This window comes from Antechinus flavipes, chromosome 4 (assembly GCF_016432865.1).
Source record: "Antechinus flavipes isolate AdamAnt ecotype Samford, QLD, Australia chromosome 4, AdamAnt_v2, whole genome shotgun sequence".
NCBI classification, from domain to species: domain Eukaryota; kingdom Metazoa; phylum Chordata; class Mammalia; order Dasyuromorphia; family Dasyuridae; genus Antechinus; species Antechinus flavipes.
Window position 1 is genome coordinate 17,914,663 of NC_067401.1, and position 24,509 is coordinate 17,939,171.

At 38.3% G+C, this 24,509-nt stretch overlaps 1 protein-coding gene across 1 annotated transcript in view; it reads left to right on the forward strand.

Annotated features, from left to right (window-relative positions):
• Positions 1–1,785: 1,785 nt before the first annotated feature.
• EIF4H (eukaryotic translation initiation factor 4H) overlaps positions 1,786–24,509 on the forward strand; it is a 33,156-nt gene continuing 10,432 nt past the window's right edge. Inside the window, exons 1-2 of the mRNA XM_051991948.1 lie at positions 1,786–1,903; positions 21,578–21,765. Of these exons, the coding sequence (XP_051847908.1) occupies positions 1,845–1,903; positions 21,578–21,765 (247 nt within the window). The 5' untranslated portion in view covers positions 1,786–1,844. The remainder of the gene's footprint in view (positions 1,904–21,577; positions 21,766–24,509) is intronic.

Sequence of the window (24,509 nt, forward strand, 5' to 3'; positions counted from 1 at the left end):
AAGATACTTTTTATTGAAATCTTTTGTTTTCATGCCCTTTCTTCCCTTCTGCTATCCAATGACATTTTCTTTGTATTTTTAAAAATATATTTTTGTTAAATATTTTCCGATTACATTTTTAAAATTTAACGTTCGTTTAAAAAAAATGAATTCTGAATTCTCTCCCTTCCCCCAATCCCTTGAAAAAGTATTCGATATGATTTATACATGTGAAGTGATGCAAAACGTATTTCCATATTATCCATGGTGCAAAAGAAAACACGAACACACAAAATGAACACAAGAAAAAATAAAGTGAAACAAGTATGCTTAAATCTGCATTCAGAGTTCATCGGTTCTCTTTCTTTGAGATGGATTTTTTTTTAAAGTTATCTCTAATAACAAAGAATAAAAATGAAAAGGGTGGAAGGGGGAATTATTGGGGGGGGGAGGGGCAGAAACACAAGATCCCGGTGGCATTGGTTCTGAACTTGATCTCGGGAGGCAGCTTAGGAGCTTTGTGACCTCGGACAAATATTTCCGGGTTTGGGCTGAATTGTTTGCTCTCAATTAAAAGGACTGGGTGGTCTCAAGTTTATTCCAGCTAGGATCCGGCCAGTGTCCGGAGTGAGCCCTGAATAAACGGAGGCTGCTCAGGAAATCTGAGAACAAGAAAGGTCCTTTAGGTTTGGAGCGATGGGGGATTTTTAGGAGATCATCCAGTCTTCTCAAAAATTGCTGTACTGGCACTTTATTTTTTTTAATATCGGGGTTTTGGATGGACACCTTCAAAAATGTGCATTGGCGCTCCTTCCCCACCACGTCCGCAAACACGTCCCCTCCGGGACCAGGGAGCCGCCCCTAGAAACTGACCCACACGTGTCAGACTGAGTAGAGAGCGGACTTTAGAGTCGGAGGACGTGAGTTCAAATCGCGACTCCGGCGTTTGTGTCCTCATCTGTAAAAAGAGGGGGGGTGGGATAGATGGCCTTTGGGGTCTCAGGGCGGGGGGGGGGTACACAGTAGGTGCCAACTAAGAGCTCTGGGTCTGCGAGGGTCCAAGGCCGTTCTACCTCCCCCCATTAGTGACAGGAAAGGGCTCATGGGCTAGCGGGCACGGGTCTATGGGTAAATGGAAATGGGGTTAAAAAACTAACTTTTTTATGTGGTGAACACCGCAACAATGCAGACCAGGACCCCTCTCCCCCACCTCGGGATAGACAGGAGGGCGGGGCCGTCCTTTACTTTTCCAGAAAGGGAAAGCGAGGTCCGGAGCGTGAGGGAGGGGAGTCGTGGAGGGTGGGGGAAGGGAGCCCCAGGGGGATTCGAACCCGCGTCCCCAGTCTCCCGCCCGGTTCTCCCAGTGAGTGACAGCCCCCGCCGCGAGGCCAGAGGCGCGTGGCGCACTAGGCCCACCAGGCAGGCGGGGGCGCTGTCGGAGGGAGGCCAGCCAGCACACAATGGGGCCAGGGCGGGGGGCGCGCAGAAGCCGCCGGAGGAGCCAGGGAGGAGAAGGGAGGGGGGGAGGAGGGAGGAAAGCCGAGGGTGGAGGGAGGGGGGTATCTGCTCGAGCCCAGCCCAGCCCAGCCCAGCCCAGCCCAGCCGAGCCGCAGGGCGGCGGGCGCGGCGTGGCGGCGCGGCGCGGCGGGCGTGCGTACGTGCGTACGTGCGTGCGCCCCGTGCTGCTGCCGCGGCTGCGGCCGCCGCAGCGGCGGCTGCGTGCGTGCCTGCGTGCGTGCGTGAGGACGGTTTGCGATCAGGCAGCGCGGCGGGCAGCCCCGGCCGCGGGGCGGGGCGGGGGGGGAGAGTTATATTGCGGGGTCCTTCCTCGCTCGCCCTGGTTCCTCTCGGAGCGGAGACGGCAAATGGCGGACTTCGATACCTACGACGATCGGGCCTACAGCAGCTTCGGCGGCGGCAGAGGGTGAGGCGGCGGCGGCGCTAAAGGAGGAGGCGGCCCCGCACCCTCCGGGCCCGGGGAGGCGATCGGGACCGGGGCCGAGGGCCGAGGGCGGGCCGGGCCGAGGCGAGGAGGCTTCCCGCCCCGCGGCGGGCGGCGTGTGTGCGGAGGGAGGCCGGGCCCGCCGGGCGGGCGCGGGAGGCAGGGAGGAGGAGGCCGCGGCCTGGCCCAGCCCGCCCGGCGGTTAGGCCGCAAGCCTGGCCCGGCGGGAGCTGCAGCGCGGCCGCCGAGCGAGCGGAGCGCGGGGGGTGCGGGGAGCGGGGAGCGGCCGAGGCGGCGGTCCAGGCCCAGGTGGGGGCGCGGGCGGGGGCGGCGGCGGGGGGCTGCTCCTGAAGCCTCCGTCCCCCTCCCTCCGTCCCTCCCTTCTTTCTTTCTATTCTCTCTCTTGCTTCCTCCTCCCTTCTTGTTCCCCCTCCTTTTCCCTCTTGCTCCCCCCCTTTTCCTCTTACTCCCCACCCCCTTCCTCCCTTCACTTTCCCCAGGGGGCCGATGCAGACCCAGGGGCTGCCGCCCAGGATCTTTCTCTCCCCGCCGGGAGCATCTTTCCTCTCGCTGCCAAGTTGCCTCCAGGGGCAAAAGCCGAGAAGGGCAGGGGCTCGGAGGGGGAATTGCACTGACCCTATTCCCTTTCTGACTTTTTTAGTTTATGGGGGGAAATGTGCTGGGGGGAGGGGGAACCTTCCAAAAAAAAAAAAATAGCTCCGTTCCCTGGTCAATAAAAATGTCACTTATTAACTGGAGGAAACCACATTGGCTTTTTTGTTGTTGTTGTAATTATTGGTTACTTCATAACTGTTTTTACGAGTTAAGAGTATGAACATTGTTATTTCTTCTAAGGGTGTGTAGGGTTTTTTCCCTTTGCTTTTTAAAAAGAATTACTTTGCTAGGTTAATAACAACAGTAGCTAATAAAGGTATCCAGTTCCTTGTTTAATCCTGAGTTATAGTAAAAATCCCTCTCTCCATCTCTCTACCATCACCCTTTAAAAGAAAAAGTATCTTTGTTGAATGAAAAGTTGTCAGTGTTAATGTACTGGCCTGGAAAAAGCTCAAAATGAAAGGATTCTTTTTGTATATGCACAAATGATACTAATTAGCCAGAAATACTTAATGTAATTCTATAGCATGAGGTCTTGATTGGTGAGTGTTTGGGACCCTATTTAATAAAAATTAATTTGAATAGCATATTAATTGTCTTGCCTTTGGCAGGTTTTTCACATAGCTTTTTGTACCCCTTCAGTATGAATTATGGTGATCACATGTGTGGTAGCTTGTTTTTTTCCTTGCTTAGGACATGTATAGTTGAATTGAGAGTAAAATGGGTCTATATAGACTGTCTGAGTTACTGTGGCATTTAAAAGGCTTACTTAAGCTCAATCTTTAAGCCTAATACATTAGAAAGATTATAGCTTTAGAGGAAGACTTGCCTCACATTCCACCTTACATGCTTCCTACTTGTGTGACTACAGGTCAGTCACTTCTTTCTCTATGCCTTGTTTCCCCATCTGTAAAAGAGAGTTGATGTAGGTGACATCTTAGGTCTCCTCTGGCTCTTAGTTTAGCCAAGCATGTTTTTCTTTTTGTCCAAAATTAATACTAAATCTTGAGCATCTCGGGGTTTTGTAGATTGGTTGATTTGCAGCTTTGTAAGCAAAAAGTTCCTTAAAGATTCTGCTTTAAATCAAATGTATTATTTCCATTTCAGACCCAAACAGGGTCATTCAAAGGATGCTCGATTGTGTACTGAGTGGAGGTAGAGACAAAAAAAAAAAAAAAAAAATTGGGAGTTTTCTCTATATATACTAGTATTATATTTCTTCCATCTTCATTTAGAATCCAGAGCACATCTTTTTTTTAATTATATTTTTATATTTTATTATATGTATCCCTATGGAGCTACAAATTGACCTCAAAGCTAAAGAAATCAACAAGATTATGGATTAATTTCCTAAAACTTCTATAGCCCAGGGCTTGAAGATTAAGAGAAAACAAAACACGAAGTATGTAATAAATTCATAAAGTATGTATCAAAGGAGTAGTTTACATTTTATCCCAAGAGAACTGGGCAAGAACTCTGACATGCTGGAAATTATTGCAGTCTGGTAGTATATAACAGTTGTTGATTGGGGAGCATATATTATTTAAACTAGTTTGAGATATTAACTATTCATGCTGTCTCTGGTATGTGTCATGAAGGAAGGATTAGGTTAATTTAGAAAATAATGTGTACCTACTGTGTAGGCACTCTGCTGGGCGCTCAGGTACAAAGAGTAAACACTATTTTCCTGGCCCCAGTGGAACTTGGTGTAGAGAGGAGAAATCCTGGACTGAACATATTTCATCCAGAGGCACTGAAGACCTTATTCTTTCCAAATTTTGCTCTATATCAAAACCTAACATCCCCTTTTCCCCATATTTTCTTCTTGTGGTGAGATGCGGGGAACAATTGAGTATGGACTATTTCACAGGCATCCGTGTTATCCATTCTCTCCACCTCCTTCTAGCAGATCTTTTATCTGAGTAGTTGTTGGGGGTTTTTGTTTTGTGTTTTTTTTTTTTTTTAATTTATTACAGTATCCCTTTTAGAAGAAACATTAAGAAATTTGGAAAGCATTAGAAAGTGGCTAGCAGCCAGAGAGAAGTGAGGGTCTTATATTTTTTGCTAGAAATTGATAACCAAATCTTGAGTAAATTATCTTAAAATTTTTGTGACTTGGATAAATCCCTTTGTTTCTTTCTCCCTTTTTTCCCATTTGGGGGTGGGGTGGGTAGTAAGGACTGCTACTTTTATATAAATGGACAATTATAGCACTAGAGCTCCACGAATGCTTAGTATTACCAAAGCATGTTAGCCTTGAAAATAGGAAAATTGGGGACATGACTATGGAAATTGGGGTTACCAAGATGTTAAATACTAAAAATTGCCTTCAGTGGTACAGGATTAACTCCAGCAGTTTCAAGCTTAGCGTATGTAGAAGAGATCTTAAGTTTGGATTCTATAGAAATTAAAGTTGGCACATGTAGGTCCTTAGCTTTTAGAGTTTTGTCTTCAAAAAATGACTAAGGTTGTAATTGATGTTCAGTGTGGTAGAAATGATTGACATCTATAACTGTAAAAGCTTAAACCACTACTGGCCTCATGTGCTTAATTAAGTAGGTGTTGTTTGCTGAAGGTCCCCTCCTCCCTTTTGCAAATCACTGTCTTGAGTGGGATGAATTGTCAGTACAGCACCTTGCTATCCAGAGCTTGCTGGTGGTTTCTTCTTTGTTTGAAGAAAGGAATGAAAGAAATTGACATAGATACTGACCTAGGTTGACATAGTTGACATAGGTTAGTGGTTACCTTCAGCCCTTCCCTCCCCCCACCTCCACTAGGATCATTAAAGCTCTGGGTGGGACTTTTTTTTTTTAATAGTGTGAAATAATGGTCTTGTCTGACTCAGTAATAAACACTTGTTATTTTAGGGGAAATACTCAATGTTTTTTAAAAATAATTCTTAGTGTGAAGTTTTATACTTAGAATGTCTAAACTTATCTGAAGTTGCCCCTCAAGTTTTTGGAGATTTTCTAAATCTCCAAATTCCTCTTTGGAACTTGCCATTAGATGGAACTGACTTGAGTAGATGTAGGTGTAGATGGGGGTTCAAAATAGGAAAAACAAGGACCCCCAAAGACTCAAAAAACTTTAAGAAGCAGCATTTCAGATGAGGATGCAACTTGAGAGCAGAGCCAGTTATCAGTTTTTCTAGTCACTCAGCAAGCATTTATTAAGCACTTGTATGTACCAGGCACGGTGCTAAACACTGGGCATACTAAGACAAACCTGTTCCTACCTCAGGGAGGTTTTTTGTTTGTGTTTTAATCGAGAGACTAATGGAATATTTAGAGGGGAAGTGGGAGTCATTTTGGTCCTGGACTCAGGATCTGGAGCATCATTTTTGAGGAAACTGCAGGGAGACTAATAGAACTTAAAGGGGTCAAGTTGTGACGGGCTTTACGTGCCAGAGAACTTGATATTTGATCCTAGAAGTAATAGGGATCACTGGAGAAGTCCCCTAGGAATTGGTAGGGACTAGACAGTAAAGCGCTGCCTGTTTATTTCTATTGTTTGCACATCTAGGAATTTTGCCAGTGTTTTATCTTAAATTGAAGCGATAAAATATTATCTGTACTACAGTTAAATTCAGTCCATTAGTATTGGAGGGAACTTGAGCAATGTAGTCTAACCCCTAGATGAACTGACAAATTAGACTTAAATGCTTATGGTTGAGTCACAAGTCTAAATAATAGAAAACAAAAGCAAGCCCGGAAGTATCAGGTGGTGGCTAAGAGTATACTTCCACACTTATTTTATTTCTGTTTAGCTAGTAATTTAAGATGACCTCCCAAGGGAATCCCTTCCTCTTTGTACAATCACAATGGGGGAAGAGAAGGATATATTTTAGAAACCCAGGCTCTAGAATGAAAATTTGTAATCGGAGGCTCAAAAATGATTCAGTTACACTTAAAGAAAAATAGCTTTTAAGACTTGGAATTACTGCAGAAATAAGTCTTTGCTCACTTTGCTTTTCCTGCTTTCTGTGTAGTTAATAAATTGGGATTGTTTTACTTTGCTAAGTTATGGTGATTTCTAAGGACTCTTGTCTTTTAATGGGAAAACTTCCCTTAACTTGAAATACAGATCTATTAACAACTCTCTGTTATTTATCAGAGGTTCTTGTCAGATGTTTGAACCCTTTCTGGGCTTTGAATGTAATGCAAATATTGTTTATTATCTGATCACTAAGTTCTCATAGTGTGGTATATTTTTCTTTGTATTATATCATTTTACTCCAGAAATATTTATTAAACCTCTGCTGTTTGCAATATATGCTGTTACAGGCTTTAGATCCAATACAGAGATAAATGAATGGTACTTGTTCTCCAGGAGACAACAACGTATGTGGTACACGTATAATATAAAGAGTAATATGTAATATAAACTCAAATATATAAGCCTAGATACTTTCAGGGTGCTAGGAACCTCCCATAATTTAAAATCCACAGAATTTTACAAAATACTATGGACAAATGAGGGCTAATCAGAATATTTAGATGGTAGAGCAGCCATAATGGGACTTTACCTTTACATCAAGGATATTTAACTTCTTTTGTGTCATGGACCCTTTTGACATCAGTTGATGAAGCCTATGGACCCCTTCTCAGAATCGTAAATCCACAAAATATACAGGATTACAAAGGGAGCCAGGTACATGAAATATAACTTGTCAAAAGTTTTTTTTTTTTTTTGTAACAAAGTTATAAAGTTTTGTTTGATAATTATCAACGTATTTGTAACAAACAAGTTCAAGAAGTCCAATAAGAACTCCTCTTCTTAGGTTACCAGCTAATAAATAAAAGGTTTATTTTCTAGAAAAACTACATCAGATCATTGAAGAAAGTCACTTATTTGATTATTTGCATTTTATATTTTGTCTTTGAAATCAGCATTTTGTTTCGTTTGGTTCTCATGGTATTAGACACTCAAGAGTTTTTATTGTGATCTAAATTTGATTAGAAAACTTCATGAGAAACTTCCCTTGAGTACTAAGTTTTTGTTTTGTTTTGTTTTTGTTTTTTCTTTTTTTGTGGTGAGGCAGTTGGGGTTAAGTGACTTGCCCAGGGTTACACATCTTGGAAATGTTTAAGTGTGTGAGGTCAGATTTGAACTCGGGCCTTCTCGACTTCAGGGTTGGGTGCTCTGTCCACTGCACCAACTAGCTGTCCCTTAAGTTTTTTTTTTAAAACATTCCTTCTTACATCATGGGTCTCCTACCTTATAAAAACTTGATTCTTAAACCTACACTTGCATGTCAAAGCTCCTGTTAAGCTTTTTATCCTCACTCTATCCTGTTGGAATGCTTTCCTGACATTTTCTGTTCTATCCACTAGGGCCCTAGTAGGGCTTTGCCTCTTTTCAACCTTCCTTTCCCCCAACAAGCATAACAAAAATGTCTGAGATTTAACTATCTTTTTGTGATCTTCTTGGACTCCTCTTAAACATTTGGTTCTGTTCGTCAGATTGTTCTGTTTCATCTTTTTGTGTGTTTTGTCTTGCTAGGCTAAAGTTCCTTGTGGGAGGAGACTGCTTCTAGCACAGGGTCCTGTTCTTAATGGGCCTCACTACATGTGTTTTTGAATCATGAAAGATGACTTGTTTATTAGAAGTTAATGTTTTTGGTGTGGCCCCTTGGATATCTGAAAACTGGGAGGTGGTTCCCTAAAGATAAAATTTATTAGAGATTTTGTTTCTTCGTGTTCTTTGAATTCCTAGATCTAGACCAGGAAGTAGGGCCTCAGGGCATTTAGTCAAAAGTTCTCCATTTTGCAGATCAAGAAAGAGTTATTTTATTAAAAGCATCAATATGTAAGGCTTTTAGGTAAGGGAATGGAGGAGCTGATTATCCAGTAAGTCCCCATACTCTTCCTCTTTATCATTAGGTTCATACTGGCTTGCCTGCATGGGGTTTCAACCAATCTTGTCCCTATGCTCATGTGCAGTCTGATTTATTTTGCTCCAAGCACCAGTCATGCCCTGCATTAGCAATATAACTGTGTGGTAAGTGTTATTTAGTGATACTTGTAAAAATTTTATTGTTGTTGTTAAATATTCATATAATGGCTCATATTTATAAAATACTTTTATTGCTGTAGAGTAAGAGCGCTCTGATTTTGCAGATAAGGAAAATGAGGTTCAGAGAGGACGTTTTTCAGAGATTATTAAAATGATAAAGATGAAATATATCCCCTCCCCATATTCTAGTGATTTTACTAAATTTAAATTACCTTGTATTTTGTACATGTTGCTATGTGTGTTGGTTGTGTCCTCACTGGACACACTGGAATAGTAATTTCTCACAGGTGGGGATTATTTTATTTTTGTTTCCATAGGACCTAACATTGTGCTTGGTACATAGTAAGTGCTTAATAGATGTTTACTGAGTGATTTACGTAGGGAAAAGCATTGCCGTATTTTATAGTCCTACTTCTACTATGTATCATAATTTTTTGTAGTGTGTACATTCTGATTTTCTACTTTTAGGTAAGCTTCATCCAACTTGGTTTTTTATTGAGGGTTTTTTTTTTTTTAAGCTCTGTGAATTCAACATATACATGTGGGTTGGGGGGAACTGTGATGAACTATTTCTAACTGGATTTTCAAACATGTGCTAACATACAGAGGTAACATCCAGACAAAATACAAATATGTGCCATAGTCCAACACTTTCCTTGGAAGAGGGTCTGGGCTGCTTATTTACCATTTTGGTGATCTTGATGAAATTGCTTATCCCAGTCTGCTTCAACTTCATCTGGAAAGTGGAGTTTGATTTCCAGTGCCTGCCTCGTGGCAGTTAGAGATCTGAATGGAACTGTATGTCATGCATTTTGTATTAACCTAGATAGATTTATGATTATTTGTACTATTGAACTATTTTCAGTAGATGTTTACAATAAAATGAGTTTAACCTAGTCTACTGACTCTTAGTGGCTCCCCTTTTTAAAAATTTCAAAACATGTACATGGATAATTTTTCAACATTAACCCTTGCAAAACCTTGTTTTCCAATTCCCCCTTCTCCTTCCCAAATGGCAAATAGTCCAATATAGAATTAAACATGGTAGAAATATATGTTAAATCCAATATATGCATACATATTTATACAATTATCTTGCTGCACAAGAAAAATCAAACAGGGATAAAATGAGAGAAAATAAAATACAAGCAAACAACAACAAAAAGTGAAAATGCTATGTCGTGAACCACACTCGGTTCTACAGTCCTCTCTGGGTATAGATGGCTCTCTTCATCACAAGGTCATTGGAACTGGAACGACTCCCTTTTAATGTCAAATTCTGTAGACTTATCTTTGAAAAAAATAATATTTCTTGCATTACCAGAATTTCTCCCATTATTTCTTCTCCAAAGAACCATCTCATATAACAATAATTATCATGATATCATATGACATGTAAACAATTGTAATCTATTTAACAAATATTTTTTAAAGAAAAAGGTAAGGAGGGAACAGCTCACTATGTCAAAAAAGTTTGAATATATATATATTCCGTCCCTGTGGACACCACCTACCTCATCTCTTTTTAGAAGCCATGATTGTTTTTATAATTTTGCAGAAATAATTTGTCTTGACTCTGCTTACTTCATTCTGCATCAGATCTTATAAATCTTAACACATTTCTCTGTATTCATCATGTTCATTTCTTAAAGCAATACTCCCTTGGGATATAAAATTAAAAAGAAAAGCCCACAAAACCCAAAACTATTCATAGCAGCAGTTTTTGTGGGAAATGGCTCTTATCAATATAAAAATGGCTAAACAAATTGTGTAACTGGAATCTATTAGGTCAACAGGATTTGAACATTTCAGTCACTTCATTTGTATAATTCCAAATTGCTTTCCAGAATGGTTGCACTGATTCATAACTCAACTAACAATATACTACTATGCCAGTTTTCTCACTATTTACTCCTCCCTCTTTCCCCATCTTTTGTCATCTGTGCCAATTTGTTGGGTGTGGAATGAAGAAACATCTGGGCTGTTTTGATTTGATTTGCATATCTATTAGTGAGTCAGAACATTCTTTGATGTGGTTGTCAATAATTGACAATTCTTTTGAGAATTCTTTCTTTACTTCCTTGGACCATCTCTATATTGGAATGGCTTTTTTGTCCTACATGTCTGTGAGTCTATAGACCCACATAATCCATGTCCAGTATTATGTAGTTATGCATCAAATAAATGACAGAAAACTTTTTTAGAATTTTTTAGTATTTTAACATTTAGTAATGCTTTTAAACATTCTTAATCTCAATAACATTTGTATTTGAAAAGAATATTTTTTCATTTTTTAAAAGGTATGTTTTTTGTATTAAATATTTTGTTAGGGACAGAGAAAGAGCGAACTGAATGCTTCTTAGGTTTTTTTTGGGGGGGGGGTGAGTTAATTCTTCATCTACGGTTGTACTTACATGAAATACTCTGAATTGGAAAGGATTAATCCACCTAGCCCAACTGTCCACTGAAGTGTCAGTCTCCTCTAGAACATTCTTCTTTTATTTTATTTTATTTTTTTGCTGGGGCATTGGGGTTAAGTGACTTTTGCCCTAAGGTCACACAGCTAGGAAGTATTGAGTATCTGAAGCCAGATTTGAACTCAGGTATTTTTTTAAAATTTCATCAATTTCTTGGCAATCTTTATTTCTAACTAAATCCCTATCCAAAAAGTCTTTCCTTATTACAAATAATTTTAAAAGAAGAAGAAGAAAAAGAAAAAAAAAAAGATTCCAGGATCATTTTGATGGAATTCTCATGTTTAATAATAAATACAATATCCACTCCCCTATTCTCTGCCCTTTCCTCCACCCGGGCAAATAAATGAGGGAGGGAGATATCTTTTTCTTATTCACCAAAACTAAACATGATCATCATAATTACTCAGCATCTGATTTCATTTTTTTCTTTTTTAAATTATTTATTATAGCTTTTTATTTACAAGATATATGCATGGGTAATTTTTCAACATTGATCCTTGCAAAACCTTCTGTTCCAACTTTTCCCCTCCTTCCCCCTACCCACTCCCCCAGATGGCAAGGTAGACAAATACATATTAAATATGTTAAAGTACATGTTTAAAAAAAATGTTAAATACAATATATGTATACATATCCATACAGTTATTTTGCTGCACAAGAAGAATCGTGAATCGTACTTTGATGATTTCATTTTTTTCTCCTTTGAAATTACATTGTAGTTTCACACCTCAGATTGGCTAAGTTGACAGGAAAATATGGTATAGGTTGGAGGGGATGTGAAAAAAATCAGGATGATTTCAGAAAGTCCAGGAGAGACTCACATGAACTGATGCTAAGTGAATTGAGTCAAACCAAGAGAACATTGTTTACAGCAACAAGAAGATTATGCGATCAATTCTGATGGACATGGCTCTTTTCAACAATGAGGTGACTCAAGCCAATTTCACTAGACTTGTAGGGTAGAAAGCTGTCTGCATGCAGAAAGAAGTACAGGGACTGAATGTGGATCACAGCATATTTCCACTTTTTTTGTTGTTTGCATGCTTGTTTTTCCTTTTTTTCTTTTTTTGATCTGATTTTTTTGTGCAGCATGGCAAATATGGAAATGTTGAGAAGAATTATACATATTTAACCTATATTGATTGCTTGCTGTCTAGGTAAGGGGGGAGGGAGAAAAATTTGGAACACAGGGTTTTTCAGAGGTAAATGTTAAAACCATCATGTATTTTGAAAAAGAAAAGGCTATTGTTTTATTTATTTGTTTTTAAAAGAAATAACATTGTAGTCTGTTTTTTAGGCTCTGGCTAAAATGCATCAGTTCATGTAAATGTTTTCCTGCCTTTCTCTGAATTGTTAATAGTCATCATTTCTTACAGCACATAGTAATATGTCCATAACCTTTGATCTATTAATCCCATTACTGGGTCTACACCCCAAAGAGATTTTAAAAAGGCCCCATATACACTATATACCATATACATAATATAATAAATATATTAATAGCAGCCTTTTTGTGGTAGCAAAGAACAAGAAATAAAAGTCCCATTGATTGGTGAATGGCTAATTGTGGTACACAAAAAAATAATTGAATGTAATGATAACTATTGATAATTCAGAGAAGCACAGGAGAAAAAATGAAACTGGATGCTGAATGATGATGATCGTAATCTGGAAATTGAAGAAAAGATATTGGCAAAGGATAGAGCAATTTGAAACTTTATTTTTTTTTTTTCAGCCGTTTTTTAAAAGTAAAATTCTAAATTGCTCTCATGGTTGGGGCAGATCAGAGACCCACAACAGTGTGTTATGTGCCTATCATTCTACAGTGTAAACTATTTTCATATTTTGCCATCTTTGCCATTTTTGTCAGCGTAAGGAGAAACCTCAGTTTTTTATTTTGCTTTTTACCTTTTGGTTATTTAACTTTTATTTTCATCCAGCAGTGGTTTATTTGCTCTCACTTGCTTTTTTCCACTTTCCTCAAAAGGGAAAAAACCCAAAATTAAGTGCTTCTGAAAATTTGTTTAGTTGAGCAAAACAAATTTCGGTAGTGTCTTTACCCCAAAAATGTATCTCATTTTTCATACTTTAGTCCATTTGTCTGTCTGTCAGGAAGTAGGTGATAACTTCAGTCCTCTTTCAGTGTTGTTATGGTGTGAGTTCTTGTTGACATAATAAATTAGTAAGAAACTCTTGTCATTATCTTACAATTACAGACATAGAAATTTTTCTCAAACATTTCTTATTTTATTTGGAGCAGTTTTTCAGATGATTGTTAATAATTAGTAATTCTTTTGAGAATTTTTTCTTTATATCCTTTGATCACTTTTCTATCGAATAGTCTTGTTATTTTTCTGTTTATATTGATTATGATACCCTTCCTAAAGAATTGTTTTGCCAAGTTTTCCTAGATGATAGCTCATAATCCAGTTGTATTGATTTTGTTTATGAAAATACATTGTCAATTCTTTGGTATAAAATTATCTAGTTTATCTTTCATGGTTACTTCTAGATCTTGTTCTCTTATAATTCTTTTGGTCATGTATTATATCCATTTTGAGATCTATGGCTGTAAGATGTTGGCTTAAAACCTAACTTCTGCCAGCTTATTTTCCAGTTTTCCTCAAACAACTTAAATTCTTGGGCTTATTGAACCCTGAGTTCTTGAGGTGGTGTTTGTTTATTTCCTTATACTGATCTGTTTTTGCTATCTTTTAATAAATGCCAGATAGTCTTGATGATTGTTCAAATGTAATATCATTGGTTTAATTATTCAGATGTAACCTCACTGATTTGAATGTTTCCTTCTAGGATGCTGCTGCCTAAATATGCCTTAAAAAAAAAAAAAAAACCTCTTATTTCCAGGGGCAGGTGTTTGAGTTGGGGAAGGTTGGGGAATTGGTTGTTTGGGAGGAGAAGTTCTCATTAAAGGAGTTATAATTTCCTGAAGGCAATCCAGCCCACTATCCTCCTTTTTACTTCTATTTCCAACTGCTCTGTTTTAGCTGTTTTGTCTCAGATGTGTGTCTATAGCCAATAAACAATCTGACCAATCAGCATTTTTCATTTACTAGGTCTCCTGTGTGAATGGTCTGGGCAAGCATTTTTAAGTGTTTATAGCTGTCTTTCAGGATGCTTTACGGTGTTTCTGGGCTTGTTGAAAGCAGTGTGGTGTCATCTGAAAGCAAGATTATCTGGAAGCCCTCACTATTCACAAGTAATCCCTCTTCAACTTGGACTCTACTCTGTTTCTCCTTCACCATTGTAAAGAACATCTTTGGAAATTGTACATCTACCTTTTTATTCCTTGTCTGATATTTATCATCAGAGAGTTGGTGAACGGGATTATTTCTTTCAAGCAAAGAGATACATGGTGGTCAAAAGCAAAGTCAGCTTAGAATATAAACACAGTTGTAAAATTTTGCATTAAAAAAAAAAGATGATGTAGGATTATCAATATTGTCACCTCATAAAATAGAGATGTGTTAGAATTTAAAACCAGTCTAAATAAAGAAAACTTGGCAAGAGATCAAAGTCAACTGCAGGGTATTTGAGGACAAAAATGGAAGTAGGACAGACAGCAAACAACTGGAAAAAGTTCTACAAAGATTTTTACAATAAATTGGTTGCCATCAAGGACAGTAAAACCCACCATACTTGGACTGTAATTGAACAAAGATAGGGAGTACAGCTGGATTAGACTTAAGTGCCATGAGAGCTCTATGCCAGGAGCAACACAACATAAGGTTATTACGAAAGGGAAGGAGAGAAAGGAGAGACAACTAAGAAAGAACCTTAGTCACTGCTGATCCAAATGTCTATTTTCTCATGTACACAAAATGTTGAGACTTATTTCTTCACAAATTGAGGACATCCATAGCATTTGAATGAAAAATGTAGAGAATACTAAATCCTAGTGCTTCTTGTTTGCTGACTATGAAAAAGCATCTGATTCGATGGGTCATGAAGCTGCCTTAGAGGCTTTTAAAAAGGGCATTTAACATTTTTGCATTCCTTATGAGTAATACATTTTCTTGAAATTTATAGCAACATTTTGATCGCTTTGTAATATAATTTGAGGCTTAGAAATGCTATTCTATTGCCTCTTTATTTTTACTTTTTAAAAAAATTATTTCCCTTGGTATTCTAGCTCTCTTCCTTCAGATGAATTTTGTTATTTTTCTAGTTCAATTAAATGCTACTTTGATTGTCTGCTATGACATCTAAATCTGTAAATTAACTGTTGCTTTTGTCAGCTTTTTTATATCCGGCCCAGCCCGACATTCTTTTACTCTTGCAAGTAAAGTTTGGGTGGCCAAGAAGGATTAGCAGGTGAAAGAGAGAGGAATGGATTGTGGTTGTCATTTGCAGAGTGATATCTATAGAGATGATGCTGATGATCTGGAGCTGGGAGTGCTTACCTATCTTTACAACTTGAGCCAGATGTCCTGCCTGCTTTAGTCACAGATCCCAACTAACATTCAGCTCCCTTCTTTCTCTTCCTGTCTCTTCATTCTTTGAACCAACATTCTCTAGCCTTTGACTTCTCTTTGTTGAGTTCCTACCTGTGATAATGATTTCATGAAGAGTCCATGCTGATTTCTCTCCCGGCTCCATTCCTAACTCTCCAGACTTCTCGACTGTCTCCTTTGTCCTTCCACCACCCTTCCCTGCTCCTTTGTGTATGTGTCTTTTCCCGTTAGAATGGAAGCACCTTAAGAGTGATGATGACTTTTTTTGACTTGTCTTTTATTCCTCACCCTGCTCACTCAGCAGGATACCAGATAACGTTGTAAGGCTTTTGTTTCCCCTTTCTCTGACTAGACAAGACCATTGTCACACATTCATTCACACACCCAGTAGTAAATATGATAGATTGCTTTCTGCTAATGTAATATCAAAAAAATTTTGAAAGCTACTGACAGGAGGGGTTTGTGCTATTCCTGACTTTTACTCAGAGGATTGAGGATGCATTGAATTGTTAAGAAATTTTGTAGGTTTAGAGGAGATTTCAGCAGTCTGGTAAAATATATTTACAGTGTTATAAGACAGCTTTTTAAAAGAATTTATCTCAGCAGTGAAACAAATTAATGCTTTTAGGTTTAATTTTTTTTTTTTTAATCGGTTGTTCTAATACTTTTCTTCATGGCCTTGAGATCTTTAGGTTGAATTTCAGTTTTGTTTTGGTTTTTTTTGTTTTTTTTTTTTTTTTAAGAAACTCTTCTATTTCTATCTTCTTGTGCTGTCATTTTAATTCTGAATGACCTAAACTCTGGCTATACCTACATTGAAAACTCCCAGTAGCTTTAGGAAGAGAAATGGACAGTTAATTTTTTTTTTCTAAAGTGCAAACTGACACCATGTCCCTTCTTACCTATTATTAAGCACATTGTTTAAAACCTTTTTGGTTTCCTATACCAACTTGACTTGAAAGGGCCACCAAGATTTTATTGACTTAGATTATATCATAAATACTTTACATTTTAAAAGTCTCTAAGCCACAATTCGGAGAATATTAAAAATTGTGTTTCTTTTAATTGACAGAAGTGAAGCCAATGCATCCTTGGAAAGAACACTGGAAGTATTGGGATGACCAATACTGTTACAGCTTATTTGAGGGAGTCTTGTGAAACTTGACTGACTTGTAAAAGTTTGTATATACACACACACTGACTTTCCTAGAATACCTGAGTTAAAATGTGAGGATAGTCATTTCTATTTAAGGATATTAATACAAATGATGAATTATATATGAATTTGCAAGAATAATACCTGCCTTGAATTTTGGCTAAATAGATAGTCATATAATTGAGTTTTAATAGAGAATTATTGAGCTTTTAGATAAAATGAAATATCTCTTGCCAGAAATTTTGTTTATGGGTATCCCATATGAGTAAATGCTGCATTTATGAAGCAGGAAATGGATGGAGCTTTCAAGAATTAAGATGTTTCCTGGTCTTCGTAGAGACATATTTTTGTCCATGAGCCTTTGGCCTTTCAATGTTTAAATCCAAACCATATTTTCCAACGTTAGTTTTTGTCCTTTTTATTCAAGTTGCCAAGGATCAAAGAACATAATTCCTTGGTTTAGAAAGTTTTGCCAGATTCATGTCACTTCTCTACTTCCTTTGTTGAAAGGGGTGGTGATCTATGGCTTGGGTAATTCATGGTGCTCTGTTATGCTTATCGTGACCTACTGAAAATTTTGAGATGTATCTGTACTATGACTTCATTAGTTTTTGTTCTTGGACACAGGATAAAGTAAATTCTTACAACTCCTTTACTTTTGATTTTTAGTATGTGTATTCCTTGATCTGGAGTGTCCCTGATTTATATCTCCTGGTTTCATTATTACTTGATTTGATTATTTGATTATCACAGATAGACTTTATTTCCTTCAGTGGCATATCCCTCCTTCATTGTTGGATATAAATGACAGATTAAAACATAACTGTTAAACTGGTATTCATGACTTGATTAAGAACTGTGATTGTAACATCTCTGAGATCTCTCTCATTTCATAGAGCAGTGAACTTGATTTAGAAGGAAGGACTTCCTCAACATAGCAGCTAGATGAGCTTAGGAGCTTTTCCCAGTGAACACATGTCTCTCTATATGGGAAAGAGGCCTTTGAGGGCATTTAGAATTATAAGCTCATTTTAGACAAAAGAAGGAGGGCAGAAGACAACAAATAAATGAAACAATCATTGCTCCAAGAAGTCAGTGCTCATTTTTGATATACTGATGACACTCTAGATGACTTTGGGGGTAATCTCAGGCTTGGCCAGATACTGAAGGAAAAATATGCCCTTATTCCTAAAAGTGCTTGAAGGACAATTCTCCAGATATCTCAGAGGCAAAGATTCAAAGGAAGTAACAGTCATTTTATGTGATTCTTTTCTGTAAAATGTAACTCAGAAGATATCAGCAAGTTATTCTGTCTTCAGGATCTAGAATCTTTAACAATCTATGCTCTCATCAGAAAAATTCTTAAGAACAGGAGAGGGAACACTTGGGCTTTTTCTACATTAGACTACATATTTACATTTATACGATTAGCAGTTATAAGGAATATAACATCCCGCAGTGTCTCAACGTGTTTTTGAGAATGTATTTGACAGGATGGGACAAGAACAATCGTTCCTAAAGCTACCTTCCATGTATGTGAAAGTTATACAAAAGTTTAACATAAGACTGGAGGTAATATTGGCCCTTGCCTTGCAGTGATATAAAATAGGGAATGAATAAAGGTTTATTTACCACAGATCTTCATTAATGTCCTGAAGAAGGAAGTAGCCTCCACAAATTCCTTGTTGATTGAAGAAATAATATATTAAATACCTGCTTTTGTAGCAGGCACTTTGTTAGATGGAAGAAATATCCAAATGGTCTTATTTGTAGCTGGTATTTAATTACATTGAGTCCTGAAATGAGACTGTTCTCTTGAAATCTGGAGTGACCCATTGGCTGGCGGGGTGACCCATTGAAGCTGGTTGTCCTTTATAGTAAAATACGCCTTACTATTTGATAGGAAATCTTAAGATTTTTCTGATAGAAATAATTTTGCCACAAAATCTGAATTCTTAAAAACTATATAGCCATCTGCTATTGGAAATTATTTTGTCTTTGTATATACTAAAGTGTTTCTTTTCTTCTTTTTTTTTTATCACTAGGATTGAGAAATCACATTGGGTTTCTTTGACATTCAATTTTAATTAATTTAGAATGCTTTTGATTGAATCTTTATTTCAGCTAGACTTGAAAAGTTCTTGATTGATTTCATGTCCTGAAGCAAAGTTAAGTCATGGGTTCAAATTCTAAACTAGATACTTCCTTTCAAATAAAGTTTGAAACGTATATTCAGGTGTATAATTCCTAAAACGATTGATGCCATGAAGCTCAGGGTGATGACAGTGACTTCTTTATGGGAACAAAAATTTTTTGGTGAGGTTTTTTGGTTTCTTTTGTTTTTTAACCAATCTTCACAGGTTTAAATCGTATTTAGTTGGGAACTCCCAGCTGCATTTGAAAATTCTTTATTCACAATATCACGTTTGATTTTATGAGTTAGTTTAGACATTCCAGGTAGTACATTTGTAATGTTTTAACATAAAAGTTGATGAAAATCAGCTTTCGGGGCAAGTAAGATAACTTTTCATTATCATTGGTTTTCTTTGTAAGCCTAAGTATGACCATGATACCAAAAAGGTTAAGAATATGGTCTCTAAAAATAAATATAATGTATGCAGCTATTAAGCTGAGGCATTTGAGACTTACTTAGCAAGATGGAATAGTTTATAAACAACAGTCTATCAGGGGAATCAAGTCCAGAGAAGGCACTGGATGACAGTATCCCCTGAAGGTAGAATTGTATCAGCCTATTGAGTCTTCGATCTATATATCTATAGAGATATATAGATCGAAGACTCAATAGGCTGATTTTATATATGAATCTGGTAGTAAATGAGAGAGGTGCCTCAATAGGGAGTCTTACTAAAATCAGGAAAACTTGGGTGTGAGGCTCACCTTGGATATGAACTTGGGTACTGACCTTGTTAACACTCAGTACCTCTGAAGACCCATAAGGGATAAAAGTAGCAGTCTGCTTGCATGAGGAGCTTTGTTCAGTGGATAATTCCTTAAATCAGGATTATTTTTTAAAATGTATTTAAAGGCTGAAAGGCACCATGATAGAATGGTGCCAAGAGAGTATTGTTATGCTCTAGGAAGATCTGGGTTTGAATGTTGGCTTAGACATGTCATCAACGTCAGCATGTCCCACTGACATGCCCATAGCTCAGTAAGATTGCTTTGTCTTGGTTTCTTCCATTTCATAGCAATGATAGCATCCCCTTTGGTGTGGGATGTTGTGAGGATCAGATGAGATGTTGCATATCAAAGCGCTTTAGGAACCATAAAATTATGCACAAATATAAATTGTCTTATTTGTATGTGTACATGTATGTCATTTTAAGGTTTCTGTACTACGTCAATATATATTAGCTCATTGGATATATTCTGAAGCTTACTGGATCTATATACTGTAGTATAAAATCTCCTTATTCATTGCACTTGATTGAGGTGTTGTAATGGCTATATAGCCAGTGGAACAGAAGCTTTTGGGGACCAGTCCTATTACCAGAGTTCCTTTTGCTGAGCTGTCTGGGTAATGGGAAGGAGGAGGTTGAGGGAACCTGAGAGAGTAAATGTAGAAATGGTAGGTAGATGAAAGTAAGGCAGTTTTTGTTTTTGTTTTTAATGCCAGTGACTTGGTGTATTGGGTTTATGTTTCTCAGATCTTCTAAAGGAGGTACCTATTGAGGGTAGCTGAAGACTTTAATATTCTTCATTTAGTGTATGCTTCTTCATCTGAACTTAAGCTTCTCGATATACCAAGCTTTGGGTTTCTTTTCTGTTGGGTGAAAAATGTGTCACGGACTCACATTTTTTACAATCTTTAAAAGTTTTTTATTCTGTTTTCAACATATCATTTGTAAGTACAGCCCCCTCTTTTGTATATCAGAGCAGCTTTTGTAATAACCTTAAAGAGTCAGTCTTTGCTTTTTAAGTTGGGGTGGTGAGCTGTGCAAGCCTCTTGGAAAATTTTATTTCTTTGTGCATTGCCATTGTTCCTGGCTCTGCCCTCCAGAGTTAAATTGAGCTAGATTAGTATACCCCAACTCGATGACCCCCAGGATGATGAAGATTCTGAGACTCTAGTGATCCTGCCTCTGGTTAAGCTAAAAATCCTAATATTTTTCAAAGCTTCGAAATAAGGGCAAGTCCCTCCCTTCCCCTTTTTTCCCTTCCATTTTCAATGTACAGACTGTTAGGAAGGGAAAACAAGATCATTCCTCCAACACCCTGAGCAGACAAGAGGGAGAGCTGAGCAGCAGCCCCTGCAATAAACTCTCACCCCCTTGACCTTTAATTAAAAATTAATTAAATTAGCTTTCATCCAGGTTTCTTTGTAAAAACTAGTAAGGTTGAGGTAGGCTACATACTTAGGTATTTGTTTTATAGTGGGAAAAAAAAATTGTGAGCACTGAAGAATTAAGCTTTTGTTGGTCAGGATAAGGCATTGTGGTTTATTTAATTTACAACCTCTCTCCTCCCCACATCCAAAAAAAAAAAAAAAGTAAATTTGCAGACTCTATTTTGGTCAACCTTTCACAGTAACAAGTAACAGGAAAAAGTGATGAAATCCTTGGTCTCTTCTTTAATTGGGGTGGGGGAGGGATGCCAGATTGAAAAAGAACTTTCATGGATGATATCAAGCTAGGACAGTGGCCAAAGTAATACATTTCAAAAGATGTGAACTGATCTCACCTCAGACACTTCCTAACCATATTACCCTACAAGGGTCACTCCATTTGGGGGGACCTCAGTTTCCTTTTTAAAATGAGGAGGGGTTGGGTAACCTAAGGTTCTTTTCAGCCCTGAACTAGATTTCTAGGGCATTAGCAGAACAAAGTAGAAATCACAATTCCTGCCCCCTGCTCTATAGGCCAGAGCAAAAATCTTACTTAACTTGAGTTTACTTTGTTAGGTCCCGTGGTAGCGCTGGTGGCCATGGTTCCCGGAGTCAGAAGGAGCTGCCGACAGAGCCCCCTTACACGGCCTATGTAGGAAATCTGCCTTTCAATACTGTTCAGGGAGACATAGACGCGATCTTCAAGGATCTCAGTGTAAGGAGCGTACGGCTAGTCAGAGATAAAGAAACGGACAAATTTAAAGGTGAGTACTAAGGAGCACAAATACACTCAATTGATGAGGTTTCTGTGAAGTGATCCAGAAAGTTTATAGAGGGTCAGCCAGAGGTCTGTAAGCCTGACAGTATGTTTTGTTCTTTGTGACTGTGACGGTACGCTTGGATACTGTGTGCTTTCATTTGAGGACCTGGAATGAATGCAGCTATTTAAGTATTTTGTAAAAAGAAATTTTTTATTCGTAATCATATTACTTGCACTAAGTTTGACCTCTCTGGCCATCTTAAAAATAAATCAATCCTTTTGGAGAGTGGAAAGTTGCAGAAAAATGATGTAGGTAAGGCCCCGCTACCCAGGATGCTTTAGTTGTGTCCATTTTAAGTCCAGCCCAATTTCAAGTCCTGAGTCTGAGCTGTCCTTCCCAACTGTGACTGCCAGCCCGAAAGGTCGGTGTCACTGAGGCAACACTCGTGAAAGGTTATTCCTAAATGCACAGCCATGAAATCAGGCTGTGGGCAAATGGCAGGTGCAGTATTTCCATTTTGGGCAGATTATCATGAGAGAACATTAACCAAACCCAAATCAGAATCTGCTCAGAAATCATTGTAGCAGCACTGGAAATGTTGGGAACCAAAGCAGAATGCTGCTCGGTCAGTGTCATGGAATGCTGTCATAGATAAATCATTGTGAATAACAAAAAAAAATCCAGAAAGCTGCTTAGGAAATGAATGGATTGGGGGGGATAAGGGGGCCTGTCGAAAAATTAAGACATTTGTGCATTTACATTCCTAATTACAAAACACCTTCTTACCCATGACCCTCTTTGAGCCTGGCATGCCTTCTCTCCTCTTAGATTTCTTGGGTTCCTTTAAGACTCAGATGCCACCTTCCCCAGGAGGCCTCTCTGACCCCCACTTGCTGCTAGTGGCTTTACCCTGAGATCGCTGAGTTGCTCTTGCACTGTTTTGTGACCTGGCTAGTTGCATGTGTCCTTTTCCCATTTGTTTGTGACTTCTTGAAGAACAATACCTTTAATAAATGTTTTTTGACTTGTATTGATGCTTGTTATCTCTCTCTCTATATATATATGTATATATGTACGTACGTATGGATGTATATGACGAATCATCACATTGTTATCATTTTATGTATTATCGGTTATAATCATTTTAAAAGTTATATTCAGAACAATTTGCAAAGTTGTATATTTCAGTTTTTCCCCCAAAAGCTTCATTTTAATATCACAGAACTCAAAAGGTCAACCTTTAGCCAAAAGAGTAATCTTTTTTTTTAATTATCCAGGCCTCACTCTGTTTGAAAACAATCTGTGATAGAACACTTACCTAAAAGGAGGTGGGCCATCCCATTTTGGGGTGGTCCCAATTGTTAGGAAGTTGTGACTGTTTATATTGAGCCAAAAATCTGACTCTGGGTCTTCTCTCCATTGATAGTCTGCTTTCTGAAGTGAATGTCTAGATGACTTTTGGAGGCAGATGTTTCTTTATTTATCTGTTTACCCTCCCAATTACCTTCAGTCTTGTCCAGTGGCTGGTTCCCTGAGGCCTACAAACAGATCCAGATTTTCCTTTCATTCTTTTTCTTTTTCTTTTTTTTAAAGGAATAAGTTGAGTCTTCTCTTCTGAAACTCTCCTTATCTCACCTCCTTTTCATTGCTTTTTCTTTCATACCACCTTTTACCCCCACCAAAACATCTTCTCCCAGGTGCTATATCAGTACTCCTAAAGCACTGTCACTTCCTTGCTCAAGAAGCTTAAATGATTCCCTAATGTCTGTAGAATAAAATATTTCTCTGGTATTTAAGGCCTTTCATGTCATTATGAAATGCATTTGCAGATTTACTTCACATAATCTGTGTTCCAACTAAAGCATAATGGTTTTATGACATTAACTGCCTTTTTGTCCTCCCCATCCTTAGAATTGTCTTTGGCCTTTTACAATACAGAACTGCCTTCAGGGCTAAACAGGCCCCCTTTCCCTGCAAATTAGTTTGTACTTGATTGTACTTGTTTACTTCATCTGTGTCCATGTTTCTCTTCCCCCAAGGAGAATGGAAGCTCTTTGCAAGCAGGGATTGTTTCCTTTTTAAAATTAGTAACTTGAGAACTGGCCTACACCAGACCCAAGGCACATGTTTATTGAATTGAACCTCCTTACTTTGGTGGTACAGCCTCCAGTGGATTCCTTCTCCAGGGCCTCATGGAAAGTTGGGTCCCCACCTAAGCAGAACTAGACAGCAAGTGGTTATCTGACCTCTGAAAGTTTTAATTCTAGAAGTGGTCAAACTATAGGGGGGGGGGGGAGTCCAATAGACCTTAAAATAATTAGAGACCAAGTAAGTAAAAGTTCAGGGAAGGCCCTTGACATGATCTGTTTGTGGGGAGGAATATTCTTGCACTATTTGCCCAGATCCTGGAAACAATTGTATCCCATCACTGCTTAGTTGAGTCCAATTCCTCATCCAAGCTTCTTCTGTCTGGTATTTAGATTTTTCTGATTCCCCAAGTGCTTACCCCCTAAGTTATTACTCCTCACAGTGAAAAAAAAGGTTGGAAAGGTATGCATTGACCTTGCTCATTGAAATGTGGGGTTCTAATTGATAAACTCTTGGGTGTTTTTATTTCCATTGAGAAGGCAAAAAAGAGTGATATCAGTTATATGGGTAAAGTCACACAAAACATTTCCCTATTAGCCATATGAAGTGCACTACTTTAAAGTTTTGAAGAGGATATTACTGATGGAGGGAAGCAATCT